Raw genomic sequence first — 13,217 nt, 5'->3', positions numbered from 1 at the left:
CACAAAGGGGCAACACCCTTTGTTGTCACCCCATCGGTGGCAACCCCACAGGCAGCATCCCTTATAGGGCCAGCAATGACCTCCTTGGTCAGGTGGAAAGCAGGAACTGCTTAGTCACTCCTGGGCCCCAATCCTGCAAAGCAGTCACTGCCAGAAGCCACAATCTCACAGGTCAGGCAGGGGGCTGGCAGATGGTCTCACCCTCACCCTCACCCTCACCGGCAGGCACTCAAAAGCAGCAGACAACAGACAGCCAGCACCAGTCTCTCACCCTGGTGACTGTCTGGGAAGCTGGTGGTCTCTCCCTCTGCTGCAGGGCTTCCTGTAGACTGAGGCTGGAGGCAGCATCCCTTATAGGGCCAGAGATGACCTCCCTGGTCAGGTGGAAAGCAGGGACTGCTGAGTCACTCCTGGGCCCCAATCCTGCGAAGCAGTCACTGCCAGAGGCCACAATCCCACAGGTCAGGTAGAAAGAGAAATGAAGAGAGCATTGCCTTTGGATTCTATTCATCTCTTTATTTTCTATCTTGCTTTTCTATGAAATGCAAGCACACATTTAGACATTAGGAATCATAAAACAACCAAAAAATCAGAACATTTTAGCAAAAACAAAACTTAACAGCCTGAAAATGGTAATAACAAATAGTGTTTGGTGGGGGGGAATCAGTTAGCAGTCCTCCACTAACTGAGCAAAGAGGCACCTTTTAAAAGTGGTGATTCTCTTTATTTAGCAAGGGGAGAGCAACTGGCCCTATCCTTCCCCCGCACAGCATCCCTCTAGTGGCTGTTGCTGGTGTCTATCTTATGTTTCTGTTTTAGATTGTGAGCCCTGTGAAGACAGGGTGCCTTTTGATTTCTCGATTTATATCTATGTAAACTGCTTTGGGACCTTTTGTTAAAAAGCAGTATACAGTATAAATATCCGTCATATTCGCAATTACATCCCAACCTCTAGTCTGGATTTAAAAGGGGGCCAAGTCCTCCTCTAAGTGGAAAGAGAGGGATCCTGTCAGATCTCTTTGGGGAGATCATTCCACAGCTGTGGAGCCAGCAAGATTTGTCTTTTATGCCTGCTTGGTGCTGACCCTACTCCACACACTCCTTTTGAAGCTGCTGTTTACCCTAGAGAGGAAAACATATATTCCACGTATGGGAGGAGCAGACTGGCTATCTCTGGCATTCTGTCCCCAAACCTGCCGCAAGGGGAGGGGAGGGGTGAAGATTGCTGGAAGCTGCTCTTTTCCCCCTTCAGGGCCAATCCAACGTCTCTTCACAAAGACACCCATCAGCAGTGATGCAGTCGCGTATTCAGAAGTACAGGTGCTCTCCATGTCAGCCCCCATCGCCACACCCACCCTGACAGTCATGCCCCATGGCTACGCCCATCCCATTGGCCACACCCCTTGCATAGATAAATACAATAATTTGGGGGGTTCTGTTACAAAAAGTTAAGGATCAGGTCAATTCCAGGGCATGTACTAGAATGAATGACAGGGAATGCCCACTGGAATGCACTGGTTCCTTCCCAATGGCCACGGGAATGCATGGAATAGCAAGAGCAGTCCATTATTTCTATGTAGAAAACCCAGCCCATTATTTCCATGTAGAAAGTCCAGTGCTCTGCGTCCCTGCTGAGACCCTGCAGGCGAAAATGTACCAGGACTGTGTCCCTGCAGCACTGCACCACCACTGCACCACATTTCTGGTGCTGAAGGGTCACTTCAGTGGGAGGAGGAGGGTCCCTCAGCTGACGTTGCTTTGTAGCCTCCCTGCTGCTTCTCTGCAAACACAAAATCAGAGCGTCAGAGTGGAAAGTCACCCTAGCAAGTCACACACACACATATCCCATCCCTCCCTCTGCAGCAGTGAGACAGGGCTCTTTAACCCCTCCCAGGCAGACGCTGCTCCAGTCTCTTCCTTGCACCGCCAGTGGAGAAAGGCCTGCAGGTTTTCTGCGTAATTCTTAGAACCTTTCCTAGTATTAATTCCTAGTAGTAATTCCTAGGTCTTTCCTAGCATTAAGCCACCACCTGCTTGGCTCCAACTTGACCCCACTGGCATTCCTCCTTCCCCCTGGAAATCACCCAAGGACCACTTAACAGAGCATCTGAAGGCTTGAATTGGGAGGGCAGAGGTGACTCTGAAGGGACAGGAAAGTATGGGAGGAGAACTGGTCTTGTGGTGGCAATCACTGTAAGATAGGGATGTGCAAATGGATTTGGGTACAAATTGATTTGTACCCAAATCTAGCTGATTCAGGTGATTTGGAGACAAAACAAATCACCCCTATGATCCATTGGCTAGATTTGGGTACAAATTGCATCACGCCTGATTCAAGTTGGATCCCTTCTATTAATTCCCCCAGATTCCCAGCTTTCATTAATTTTTTAAAAAAAAAAAAAAAGCTAAGCTCTAGCCCTTGTAGAAGTGGAGTTATGGAGCAAAATGTGTGGTCACTATTTTTCAAGTGTTTGGATTCTTTGGTGTATAATAACTTTCCCTCAATGAATCCCTATAAGGATTCATTACTCACCTTCTTCCATTCATTTTGACTGACTTTTCGACAGTGCCAACTGCCAACTACACCCCACTCCTACCAGCAAGGCAGTGGGGTACTACTCAGTTTATGTTCTAGGATTCCCCCCCCCCATGTTAGTCAAAGTATATCCATTTGGAGTCTGGGGAAAAGTTAGGCCTGAGAATAGGAATGTGCATGAACCGAGATTCATGCACTGGTTCGGCGCCAAGCCAGTTTAGACAAAGTCCAAACCAGTTCCGCATCACAGGGAGGGGAGTGGTGAGTGGGAGTTTTTTTGTTTTTTGTTTTAAGAGAGAGCAGGCCCTATGCAACTACCTGTTGGGTTGGCGCTAATCCAAAGAACCTGCACACCACGCCAGCACACACATGGCATTTGTGCATGCACCGGCCCCATTTGCATGGTCAGCAACACCATGTTGACCATGCAAATGGCACCCGCACATGCACAAATGCCATGTGCATGCTGGCACCACATACAGGTTCTTGGGACGAGCGTCACTCCAGCAGAAATCTGCATGGGGTAGCAGAGAGCAGGTGAGGGCCTGTTCTCTTTTCTTAAAGCTTGTGCTCACCCCTCCCCTCCCCTCCCCTTGATGCTGAACCAGTACATGAAGTTTGGTTCGTGAACATCCTTAAATCCCTCCTTACACTTCCCTCCTTACCTGAGGGCTGGACTAGATGGCCATGAGTTCTGAGTCAATCATCTGTATGTTGTCAATTCATCACCAGGGGATTACTGAGTCTCAACTGGTGTACAGCTCCACTTTGATTTAGGGTGGAGAAGATGATCTTCAAGCCACTTAGTCCAGGGGCGGATGCTTAGAGGCACTATGAGATTTTATGGGTAATTACTGGCTGCCCTCCCCCCACCCCGCCGCCCCAAACAGGAAGTCTGTGCTATGCAGCAGTGAGAAATTCAACCACAGACAAGCATCTCCCCTCCCTCGGCAAATTCACCCACAGTTTCCTTACTCATGTAGAAGATGATCCCAGCCACCAGCAGGACAACAGCAGCCACAGCCATCAGGATGCCCCCCACAATGGGGCCCACTGAAGCTGAAATGGAAAACAAGAATAAAATGATTGAAGAGTGTCTCCAAACAATGGTGGGGGGTAATGGGGGGAAACCAAAAAATAGAACCAAATAGTTGGAGTCCCTAAACAATCTCCTCTGTTATGAATATTATTTATGTATTTAGTCAATATTAAGCATTCTGAACCACTTTTTATCAACATCTGTGAGATGCCACTGCTTTTAGATGTGTGAAACTAGCAAGACCCTCGAGGTTAGCCAGTCAGACAGGAGCGGAAAAAAACTCCCAAGAGTCTCTGTAGAGCTAGAGTGAGAGGTGAGGGGGTCTCTTGGGCTGAGCCATAAAAAGAATCCCAGTTGTGATAAGCAGGGCCTGCTCTTCAGTGGCCCCGATATCCTGCAATTCCCTCCCCAAGGAGGCTAGCCAGTAGGGTTGTGCATTGCATCGGCCTGATAATTGGGGCTAAGGTATTGCAAGTCCTATCAGAGGGGTGTTTTTTATTTTGTTTTGTTTTGGGGTTTTTTGCAGCAAATGACTGTGATGAAAACTCCCTTATTTATAAACCACCTATATAATTAATTCTCTTAGCCGGCATGTGTGTCCAGGATTTGGCGGCGGAACTCTTGCGACATGCTGCAAGAGGCCCAGCCGAGTGAGGAGGGAGTAGGAGAGGGGGAAGAAAGTGGCGGCAGAGGCGGGCGGAGGAGGGGGAGAGAAAAGCAGCAAGGGGGATGGTGGCGGCGGGCGGGGGAGATAGAAAAGCAGTGGCGGCAGTGGCGGGCAGGCAGGCGGGAATGGAAAGAAGAGCAGCGGTGGGCAGGCGGGCGGGCGGGCGGGATGTCGTAAATCTGTTAGCTTGGCTAACCCAACAGGATTTACAACACCCTTCAGCACTCCCCGGTGAGATAACAGAAAGCGGCAGTGGAACTGCACAAGTGAAAAATAAAAGATTCACAAGAAAACAGTAAATAAATTAAGTCCCCCTGAACTGAACTAAGTACCCCTCTCTAACAATAACTGAGTAATAAGTGAAAAGAGAACACTGATCAAGGAATGAAAATAGCGGACAAAAGAAGCAAGGAATTAACAGAATAAGCAGGAAAACATAAACAAGGCAAACTGGAACTCGGACAGAGTTTAAGAAGTCAATTAGCACACTATCTGCAGCCAGCGAGACAATTGCAATTAGCCCTGAGCGATTGAGAAGAGTACCAAATATATAGGGCTCAAGAGAACCAGCAGCCAATCAGGCTCCCCTGAGTCCGCACTTCGGCTTCCTCTCTAGTGATCTCCTGCGCCTGCGTGACTTCCACTCAGCCTCCCTCTTGAGCCGTCTTCTCAAGACAGGTGAAATCCCAGGCTCCTCCCCATCAGAATTCATGTCTGGCAGCTGTTGCAAATCTTCAGCTCCAGAGTCTGGGCTCCCTGCCAAGTCCTGTTGCTGTGCCTCTGAGCCCTCACCAGCAGGCAACTCTTTCCATTCCTGCCCTGACTCCTCTGAGTCCAAAGTCTGAGGCATGACACGGGAAGAGAAAAGTGGCGGCAGCGGGTGGAGGGGAGAGAAAAGTGGCTGCGGTGGGCGGGGGGGGGGGGGGGAGAGAGAAAAGCAGCGGGAGGCAGACGGGAGGGATTAAAAAAAGGTGGAAGCGGGTGGGCGGCGGGGGCCTTTTTTGGCTGCTGGCCAGCAAGTGAGGCTCTGTGTGGGAGGAACGGGAGGGGGGGAGGTCAAGAGAGAGTGCGGGGCTGGAGGGCAGGGGAAGAGAGGAGAGACCAGGGCAGGAAGGAGAGGGAGGGGGAAAACAGCCAGCCCCAAAGTACCGCACAGATGCTCTGTGTGGGGTCGGCTAGTTTGATACAATTACTCATTATACTGGTATTATTAAGAACATAAGAACAGCCCTGCTTGATCATGCCCAAGGCCTATCTAGTCCAGTATTCTGTTTCCCACAGTGGCCCACCAGATGTCTCTGGGAAGCCAACAGGCAAGAGATGAAGGCATGCCCTCTCTCCTGCTGTTGCTCCCCTATTGATATTGCATCCAAGAGTATGAGGGGTGGGGGCTTACTTTTAATGAAGATCTGGCTCCTTTGAAGAACTCAGAGGCTGCAATGTCAGCATTTTACATCACCACCTTCCTTCCTTGATTTCACGCCATAATGCACCAGGAAGGGTCAAGATTGATTGATTGATCCAGGTACAGTAGGTGCCATCTGAGTTAGGGACAACATCCCCATGGTGGGTCTCTTGCTCCAATGACCCTCCCCCTGGGCATTTTAGACCCCGCCCCCGCCGCCGCCGCCTGGTGCTGAGGACTGGACAACTACCTGGAAGACTGATCCAAAGAGCACCCCTAATGATAATAATCCCTTCCTCATCTCCCAGGATCTGCCCTCCCAAAGTCGCAAAAAAGCCAGGCCTGTCTTCCCCCCACTCAGTTGCTCACCAGGTTCCTTCCAAGCGAAGAGGTGAGGCTCTGGAAAACCAACATGTTCCACATGGCACTGGTAGCGGGCCCTGTCCTTGGGGTCAATATTGATGTCAGTCCAGGTGTGGTAGGTCCCATCTGAGTTGGGGACAACTTCCCCACAGTGGGTCTCCTGCTCCAGGAACTCCCCGTCTTTTTTCCAGGTCACACGGATCTCCCTGGGGTAGAAGCCGTAGGACCGGCAGATGAGAGTCTCCAGGCCATTGGAGTCCATCTTTCGCAGCACCTTCACCACTGGGAGCTCTGCAAAAATGCAATCTTGGGCAATTTCCATACATTTTATATACATCTGATGTATTGATGCATTTCAATATATCATACAGCATTTCTCCTGTAGCCGTCAGAATAGATGCTGGGCTTTGAGAGTAGGAAAGAACCCAAATGGTCAGCCAGTCCTACCCTCGGTCATGACATGGGGGACCACACACCTGCAGAATCAGAGACATGAAAGCCTCCAGGTTGCAGCAACCCCCATAAGCATCTTTCAATACAGAACATCTTCAGATATACCCAAACAACTAGCCCATAATGCTAATCTCTTCCCTTGTTCATTCTCCACAACAGGAAGATCAACTTTTCAGTCTAGATTGCACAGGGGGCAACAATGCAGAGAAATATCAGTTCTCACCTCTCCTCAGCAGAGATTCCTTGGCATACTTTATGAATTTCTTTAGCCATTCAATGCACTTCCCTTCCAGTAAATCCTTGTGATACTGGGGACTGGATGTGAAAGTGTCCCACTTCCTCTTGACCTCTGGAGCATTGGCTGTTACAGTCCAGGAGAGGGTGTCCTTGTCGAAGCTCATAAAGTCCCTCCCATTGTAGACAAAACTGATATTCCCCAATTTCTGACCGTCCTCCCTCAGCTCACAGGCTGTTATTCCCTGCCAGGAGAGAAAACCTAAACAGGAAGAGGAGACTGAAGTTGGTTCCTCATCAGCAGCCTAAACCAGCAACATGCTGATGCCCCCTAAACTAAGCTTCCGGATACCCCATATCACACAATCCCCATGACTAGAAAGCTCTTCCCTTGGAGATGCACCAGCATTCTCTCTGGAACAAAGTGTCGATTGTGTGCAAAATGCATGGTGCCCTGAACCAACACTTGGGCCCAAGGAACAAAGGGATTTGAAACCCCAATAAGCCTTGCCAGTCCCCAAGAGATACCCCCATTACAGGAAAATGTCAAGCCTCAAAAACAAGGAATGTTATTTATTATTATTATTATTATTATTATTATTATTATTAAACATATTTTAATAATTTAACACATTTTTACATCTCCCAAAACGCAAGTTCTCTCGGCGGTTTACAACAAAACAATAAAAACAACCAATACAAAGATTTAAATATTTCAACAATTAAAATTTAAAACGTTACTATTAAAACACGATTATGCTCTGAACAGGAGAAAAGATGCATATTTACCCTAAGGCCCACTAAAAGCATATATTAGATTGCAACCAAGTCATTAAAGGAAAGGTTTTCCTCAGAGTACTTCATAATAAATTGCTTCCTGAAATAGTTTCCTTTCATGGAAGCTGTCCTCTTCATGATGGGTGCCATCTTATGCTCACATTCCTTCGAGTAAGCCCATTGAACCTGCTAGGACTTGCTTCCAAGTAAACAGGCATTTATTCTCCTGTTCATTTTTCTCCATGTTTAAAGTCTTGACCTTTGGCTAATTAAGTCTCTATGTGTTATCTTCCTGATCTACCAAACTATCGAGGGGGACACCAATGTGGGAACTTACGTCCATCTCTAATGATAGAGATGTAAGGTATCCGGCGATATAGAACTATGATTAATAAATAAATAATGGGGGGTCTCCTTTAAAAAAATATATTCTTCAGTTCTCACCAGAAAGTGATTACAAGTCACTTGGTAGTCCCCCACCCCACCCCACCCCACCCCACCCCAGAATCTGCTCATACTCGGCTGAAATTAAAGCTTGAAGTTCCTGTTTGGCCACTCCCCGCTCAAATAAGCAGCAGCCATGTTGGCTGTGATGTGACATCACACCTGAGGCCTAGTTAGAACACATGAGGAGTGAGGTAAACCCAGAAGCTACAAATGCCATGTAGTGACATTGTGCATTAGCACAACAAAAAGTACACTTGAAAAAAGGGTCTGTGTCAGGGGCGAAGCAAGGTGGGCCCAGAGTCATTTAATGGTACTAAAGAAAGACATGCTGTTCTGGTAGCTCCAAGTCTTAACACTCACATCAGTTTCGGAAGAGCCCCTGGTGGCGCAGTGGTAAAACTGCCGCCCTGTAACCAGAAGGTTGCAAGTTCGATCCTGACCAGGGGCTCAAGGTTGACTCAGCCTTCCATCCCTCCGAGGTCGGTAAAATGAGTACCCAGAATGTGGGGGGGCAATATGCTAAATCATTGTAAACCACTTAGAGAGCTCCGGCTATAAAGCGGTATATAAATGTAAGTGCTAATGCAACTGAAGGAAGCCCGGGCGGATGCGCAGCTGGGGGAGTCAGTCATGAGACTTGCCTCTGGGGGGGCCCAATGCAGTGGGCCCCCAGACAACTGTCTCCCCTTTCCCTATGTTAGTTACGCCCCTGGTGTGTGGGTGTGTGTGTAGCTATGGAAAACAAGAGACAGAAAGCACACGCAGATACAGTGAGAACAGAAAGGTTGTTCAGTGAGAAATCTGTGGTTTTTGTACAACATCGGGAGTGTTGGTACAAATAACTTCTAAAATGCTTACTACCCTCCAATATTGTTGTTGTTTTATACACATTTCTATTTGATGGTTTTCTTTCATTTGCATCATTTTCTCTCAAAACTGCTGGGCCTCAGTCCTGCTGATTGGGGTTTTTTACCCTGTAGGCCAGCTGTGTAGTACCTCAGACAGGGGAATGGCTGCTGGGATCTTTGGAAGGACCAGAGGGCCCAGAACAGTTGCATGACAGGCAGACATGCAATACGTACAACTTTACCTAGCATATGAAGAAGCAGCACCTGTTGATATTCCATCTGTACTTGAGCTGCATGTCAGCCAGAAATTCAGTGGGTGCAGTTCCAATCTCCAAATGCTGGAGGAAAGACCACCTTCTAAATTTCTGCCTGTCACTAAGCTCTTACATCTAACCACTGAATGACAGGTATGATGGAAGCAAGTAACGTTTCAGCTATAAAAATGATTGTGCTTCCACCATGCCCAGAGCTTTGTGTGTAACAGCGGAATGACAGGCAGGAACTCACTAGATGGTGTTTTCCCCAGCATTTGGAGACTGGAACAGCACCCGTTGGATTTCTGGCAGTCATGCAGCTGAAGTACAGGTAGCATATCAACAGGTGCTGCTTCCATCCTCATATGCTAGTTAAAGAGGCATCTACTGAATGTCTGCCTGTCAAGTCCTAGTCCCTCTGGCCCTTACAAGAAACTCAGCAGCCCTTGAGAGGGAGGAGGACGGTGGGGGTGGTATCAGTGGCTCTTCCAAACTCCACTCACTCTCATTCTGGTTGCCATATCTCTGAACCATCACCACATAGTGCCTCAGAATCTCCTCCAGATTAGACCAACGCTGAGTGTACATGTTCCAGTACTCAGGATCGTCCTTCACAAACTTCTTCATCCATGAAACTACAGGCTTGGGCTGCCTTATCTTCTTATCATAGTGTATGAAGATCTGGTCATCCAGGTACCCCAGACCCATGAATTGGGGTAGCTGTTCAGCAGAATCACACAGCGCATAATGAAACCTCACAGAGTGTGACGAGGAGCCTGAAAAGGGAGAGAGATGGGCAAAAGTAGGGGGCCTTGCTGTCATTTCCATGCTGTCATACAGTGCTCACACGGGTCTCCCATTCAAATGCAAACCAGGGCAGATCCTGCTTAGCAAAGGAGACATTTCATGCTTGCGAACACAAGACCAGCTCCCCTCCCATAAACCAGCTCTCCTCCTGGTACATAAGATATGCCCCAAATCCTAGCACAGCTGCCTGATGCTCATATAGCAAATCATGAGGAAACATTTCCACCCATGGCTCTGTTTTTAGGAAGGGAGCCAAGAGCCACCTTTTCTAGCTCTACTGCAGCTCATCTCCAGCCCCATTCCTCGGCCAAGAAGTTTCCATTGGGCCCTGGCTCAGCCCTGGACACGTGGGGGGAGATTAGCCCGGAACTCCACCCCAAAGCGCAGCCGCCAAGAATGGAAGCGGAGCAAGAGAAGAGTCAGAGCGAGGCACCCCCACCCCGTGTGGAAAGCGAGTTTGCAGGATCCGGAGTCTCTTCCACAACTGGGAACTTTCGAAGTGCGGGGAGGCACGCATTTCTTAATCCCGCTCCACCTCTGAGACTCACCCGAGCAGCCCCCCAGCAGCAAGAAGAGGGCAGCTGCCCCCAGGAGCAAGCGATGGGCATCCCGAAGTGGCATCTGGCTGGAGTCCGTTGTTTCTGGGGCGCGATCTTCCAGCTGCTGTCGAGCGGAGGGTAGGACAGGGGCGAGCATGAGGTGCCTCCGGTCTGGGATTGGCTGAGAAGGAAATAACCCACCAATGAGAAAAATGCATGTGGGCAGTTGCTGGGCAGATGCAAACGAAATCTCACAGAAAATTCTCTCTGCCACCTCGCCCTTCTGCCTGGGACGCACTGACAGCACGCACACACACACACACACTTGAGGCGGGAGCACAGAAGGGGTCAAGAAGGGTCTATGGGAGGAGAGCTAGTCTTGTGGAAGCAAGCAGGCATTGCTAAGCAGTGTCTGCCCTGGATTGCATTTGAATGGGCAACTACATGCGAGCACTGTAAGAGAGTCCCCTTAGGGGGTGTGGCCGGCCGGGAAGAGCATCTGCAGGCTTGCATGCAGAAGGTTCAAGTCCTGTCCCCTCTGGAGCTTTTCCAGACACCAGCTTTACCGCAGGTTTACTGGGAGGCTTTACTGTGACTTCGAATGTGTCCAAAAAAACCCAATGCAAAAAGTGAATTTGTTAACCCCAAACATAAATCTTTTAAGGTGATGTTTTAACCTTTCTGTTGTAAACCGCCCAGAGACTTGAGTTTGGGTGGTATAGAAATATGCTAAATAATTAAATAAAATATATGGGCAATGAAAAACCCAAATCATGTGTGGAGTGTTCCCGGATAGCTCGCAGGGACTTCAAGCTGGATGATGTGTGAATGCACACCCTCCATTCCGAGCTAAAAGTCCCATCTGGAATTGCTCCAGACTAGGGCTGAGAGGGACTCCTGCCTGCAGCCTTGAAGCCGCTGCCAGTCTGGGTAGACAATGCTGAGCTGGATGGACCAAGGGTCTGACTCAGTATGGCAGCTTCCTGTGTTCTGTGTTCCATTTGTGGGTGGGCAAGCTGTGTCCCATGTATTCAGCTTCTGAAACAGAATGGAGGAGCAGGTGGGGACAAGCTAGTTTGGGGGTGTGTGCCTGCCCCCTCCTGGAGCTGCCCATGCCAAGGTAGGAAGGGAAGGAGGTACGATGGAGGCATTGGGGTGAAGTGGGCGGGGGTTAGCCTTGCTCCTTAGCGGGGATTGAATAACCCTTTTCTGAGTGGGATCAGGTAGATGATTTCCCCTAAATGAACTCTGGCTCAGGAGGAGACTTTGCGAGGGACTTCTTCTCCTCCGAGGTGTCTCCAAACCAGCTCAAACGCCAGCATTTCGAACCAGTTCTATGCACATCCCTAAGGCGAATCTCACTGGGGTGACCGTTCTAGTACTGTAGTGAAGAACACCAGGACTTCATCCTAAAAATACTGAGCAGAGCATCTCCAGGATGCCTTAGGGACCTTCTGCATGCTCCACCACTGAGCTATGGCCCCATGCCCATGTCCCTAACTGTGTATGTGGGTAATATGTAATCATCAGCCCCTACAGCAGGGGGAGGTAGCGAGGCCGCAATTTACCAGGGACACATCCTAAACATGGACTTCTAAGCAAGACAAAGAAAGGGTGCCTACTTTCACTTATCCTAATTTGGCTCCCTACCACCCCCACACCCACAGATCTACTGTGAATTTGGTTAGTCTTCTATTGTATAGAAAACTGCCAATAGATGAATACTGCAAATTTGGTTAGTATTCTTTGTATCATGGGCTACACAGGGATATTGCCTACACTTTGGGTGACCACTGTCTTGAAACAACTTGGGTATGGGGGAAAAGCAAATTGCCCTGCTTGGGTCCCCCTCGGACCTCCTCTCACGTGCTGTGAATATTTGTGAGCACATGGGCTACAAAGGGGTGCTGTCTATCCTTTGAGTGGCACCTATCATGAAACCAGATGGCATAAACCTACCCTCCTTGGGGTCTCCTAGGACCTTCTCCCACGTGCTGTGAATTTGGTTTGTGTTGCCTCTGCTTTGAGAAGCAGCCAAACCCACACAAAACCAGATCCACTGCCAGACCTCCAGGAGAGGAGACCAGCAGCATCTTCAACCCATGGATGGTCATTAATCTTTGTAGGCCACCTGGTATTATTCAAGTGAAATGCACTCTGGATGCAGAAGTGAGTCCCAGAACTGTGAATAGGCTTCTGGGATAAGAACGTAAGAACATAAGAACAGCCCTGCTTGATCAGGCTCAAGGCCCATCTAGTCCAGCATCCTGTTTCGCACAGTGGCCCACCAGATGCCGCTGGAAGCCACAGGCAGGAGTTGAGGGGGTGCCCTCTCTCCTGCCATTGCTCCCCTGCAACTGGTACTCAGAGGCACACCCTTGAGGCTGGAGGTGGCCCACAGCCCTCTGACTAGTAGCCATTGATAGACCTCTCCTCCATGAAGTCATCCAAACCCTTCTTAAAGCCATCCAGGTTGTTGGCTGTCACCACATCCTGTGGCAGAGAGTTCCACAAGTGGATCACACGTTGTGTGAAAAAGTACTTCCGTTTGTTGGTCCTAGACCTCCTGGCAATCAATTTCATGGAGTGACCCCTGGTTCTAGTGTTGTGTGAGAGGGAAAAGAATCTCTCTCTCTCCACTTTCTCCATGCCATGCATGATTTTATAGACCTCTATGATGTCTCCCCGCAGTCGTCTTTTTTCTAAACTAAAAAGCCCCAGGTGTTGTAGTCTTGCCTCGTAAGAAAGGTGCTCTAGGCCCTAGATCATCTTGGTTGCCCTCTTCTGTACCTTCTCTCTGGTCGGTTCCATGACCAATTGTTCTAAGGCACAGTCATTTAGCGTATCT

At 49.1% G+C, this 13,217-nt stretch overlaps 1 protein-coding gene across 1 annotated transcript; it reads right to left on the bottom strand.

The window, feature by feature from the left end:
• Positions 1-501: 501 nt before the first annotated feature.
• Positions 502-10,526, bottom strand: LOC128343822 (class I histocompatibility antigen, F10 alpha chain-like). The gene is made up of 6 exons (XM_053293258.1): positions 10,379-10,526; positions 9,527-9,799; positions 6,687-6,959; positions 6,017-6,301; positions 3,512-3,595; positions 502-1,780 (listed from the first exon to the last, which is right to left on the bottom strand). The coding sequence occupies exons 1-6, from the start codon at positions 10,524-10,526 to the stop codon at positions 1,722-1,724; spliced, it is 1,122 nt and encodes a 373-aa protein (XP_053149233.1). The 3' UTR covers positions 502-1,721.
• Positions 10,527-13,217: the final 2,691 nt, after the last annotated feature.

The sequence above is a fragment of the Hemicordylus capensis genome, chromosome 2 (genome assembly GCF_027244095.1).
Source record: "Hemicordylus capensis ecotype Gifberg chromosome 2, rHemCap1.1.pri, whole genome shotgun sequence".
NCBI classification, from domain to species: Eukaryota; Metazoa; Chordata; class Lepidosauria; order Squamata; family Cordylidae; genus Hemicordylus; species Hemicordylus capensis.
The sequence above is the reverse complement of the archived record's forward strand: the minus strand, read 5'-3'. Positions and strand labels throughout refer to the sequence as shown.

Bases quoted from the DNA above. Each gene is read 5' to 3' on its own strand.
- LOC128343822 (XM_053293258.1), bottom strand. From the start codon at position 10,526: ATGCTCGCCCCTGTCCTACCCTCCGCTCGACAGCAGCTGGAAGATCGC. The intron at 6,302-6,686 runs GTGAGAACTGAT...GCATTTTTGCAG, and splicing joins GGAATCTCTGCTGAGGAGAG to AGCTCCCAGTGGTGAAGGTG. The intron at 3,596-6,016 runs GTGAGCAACTGA...TTTCCATTTCAG, and splicing joins CTTCGCTTGGAAGGAACCTG to CTTCAGTGGGCCCCATTGTG.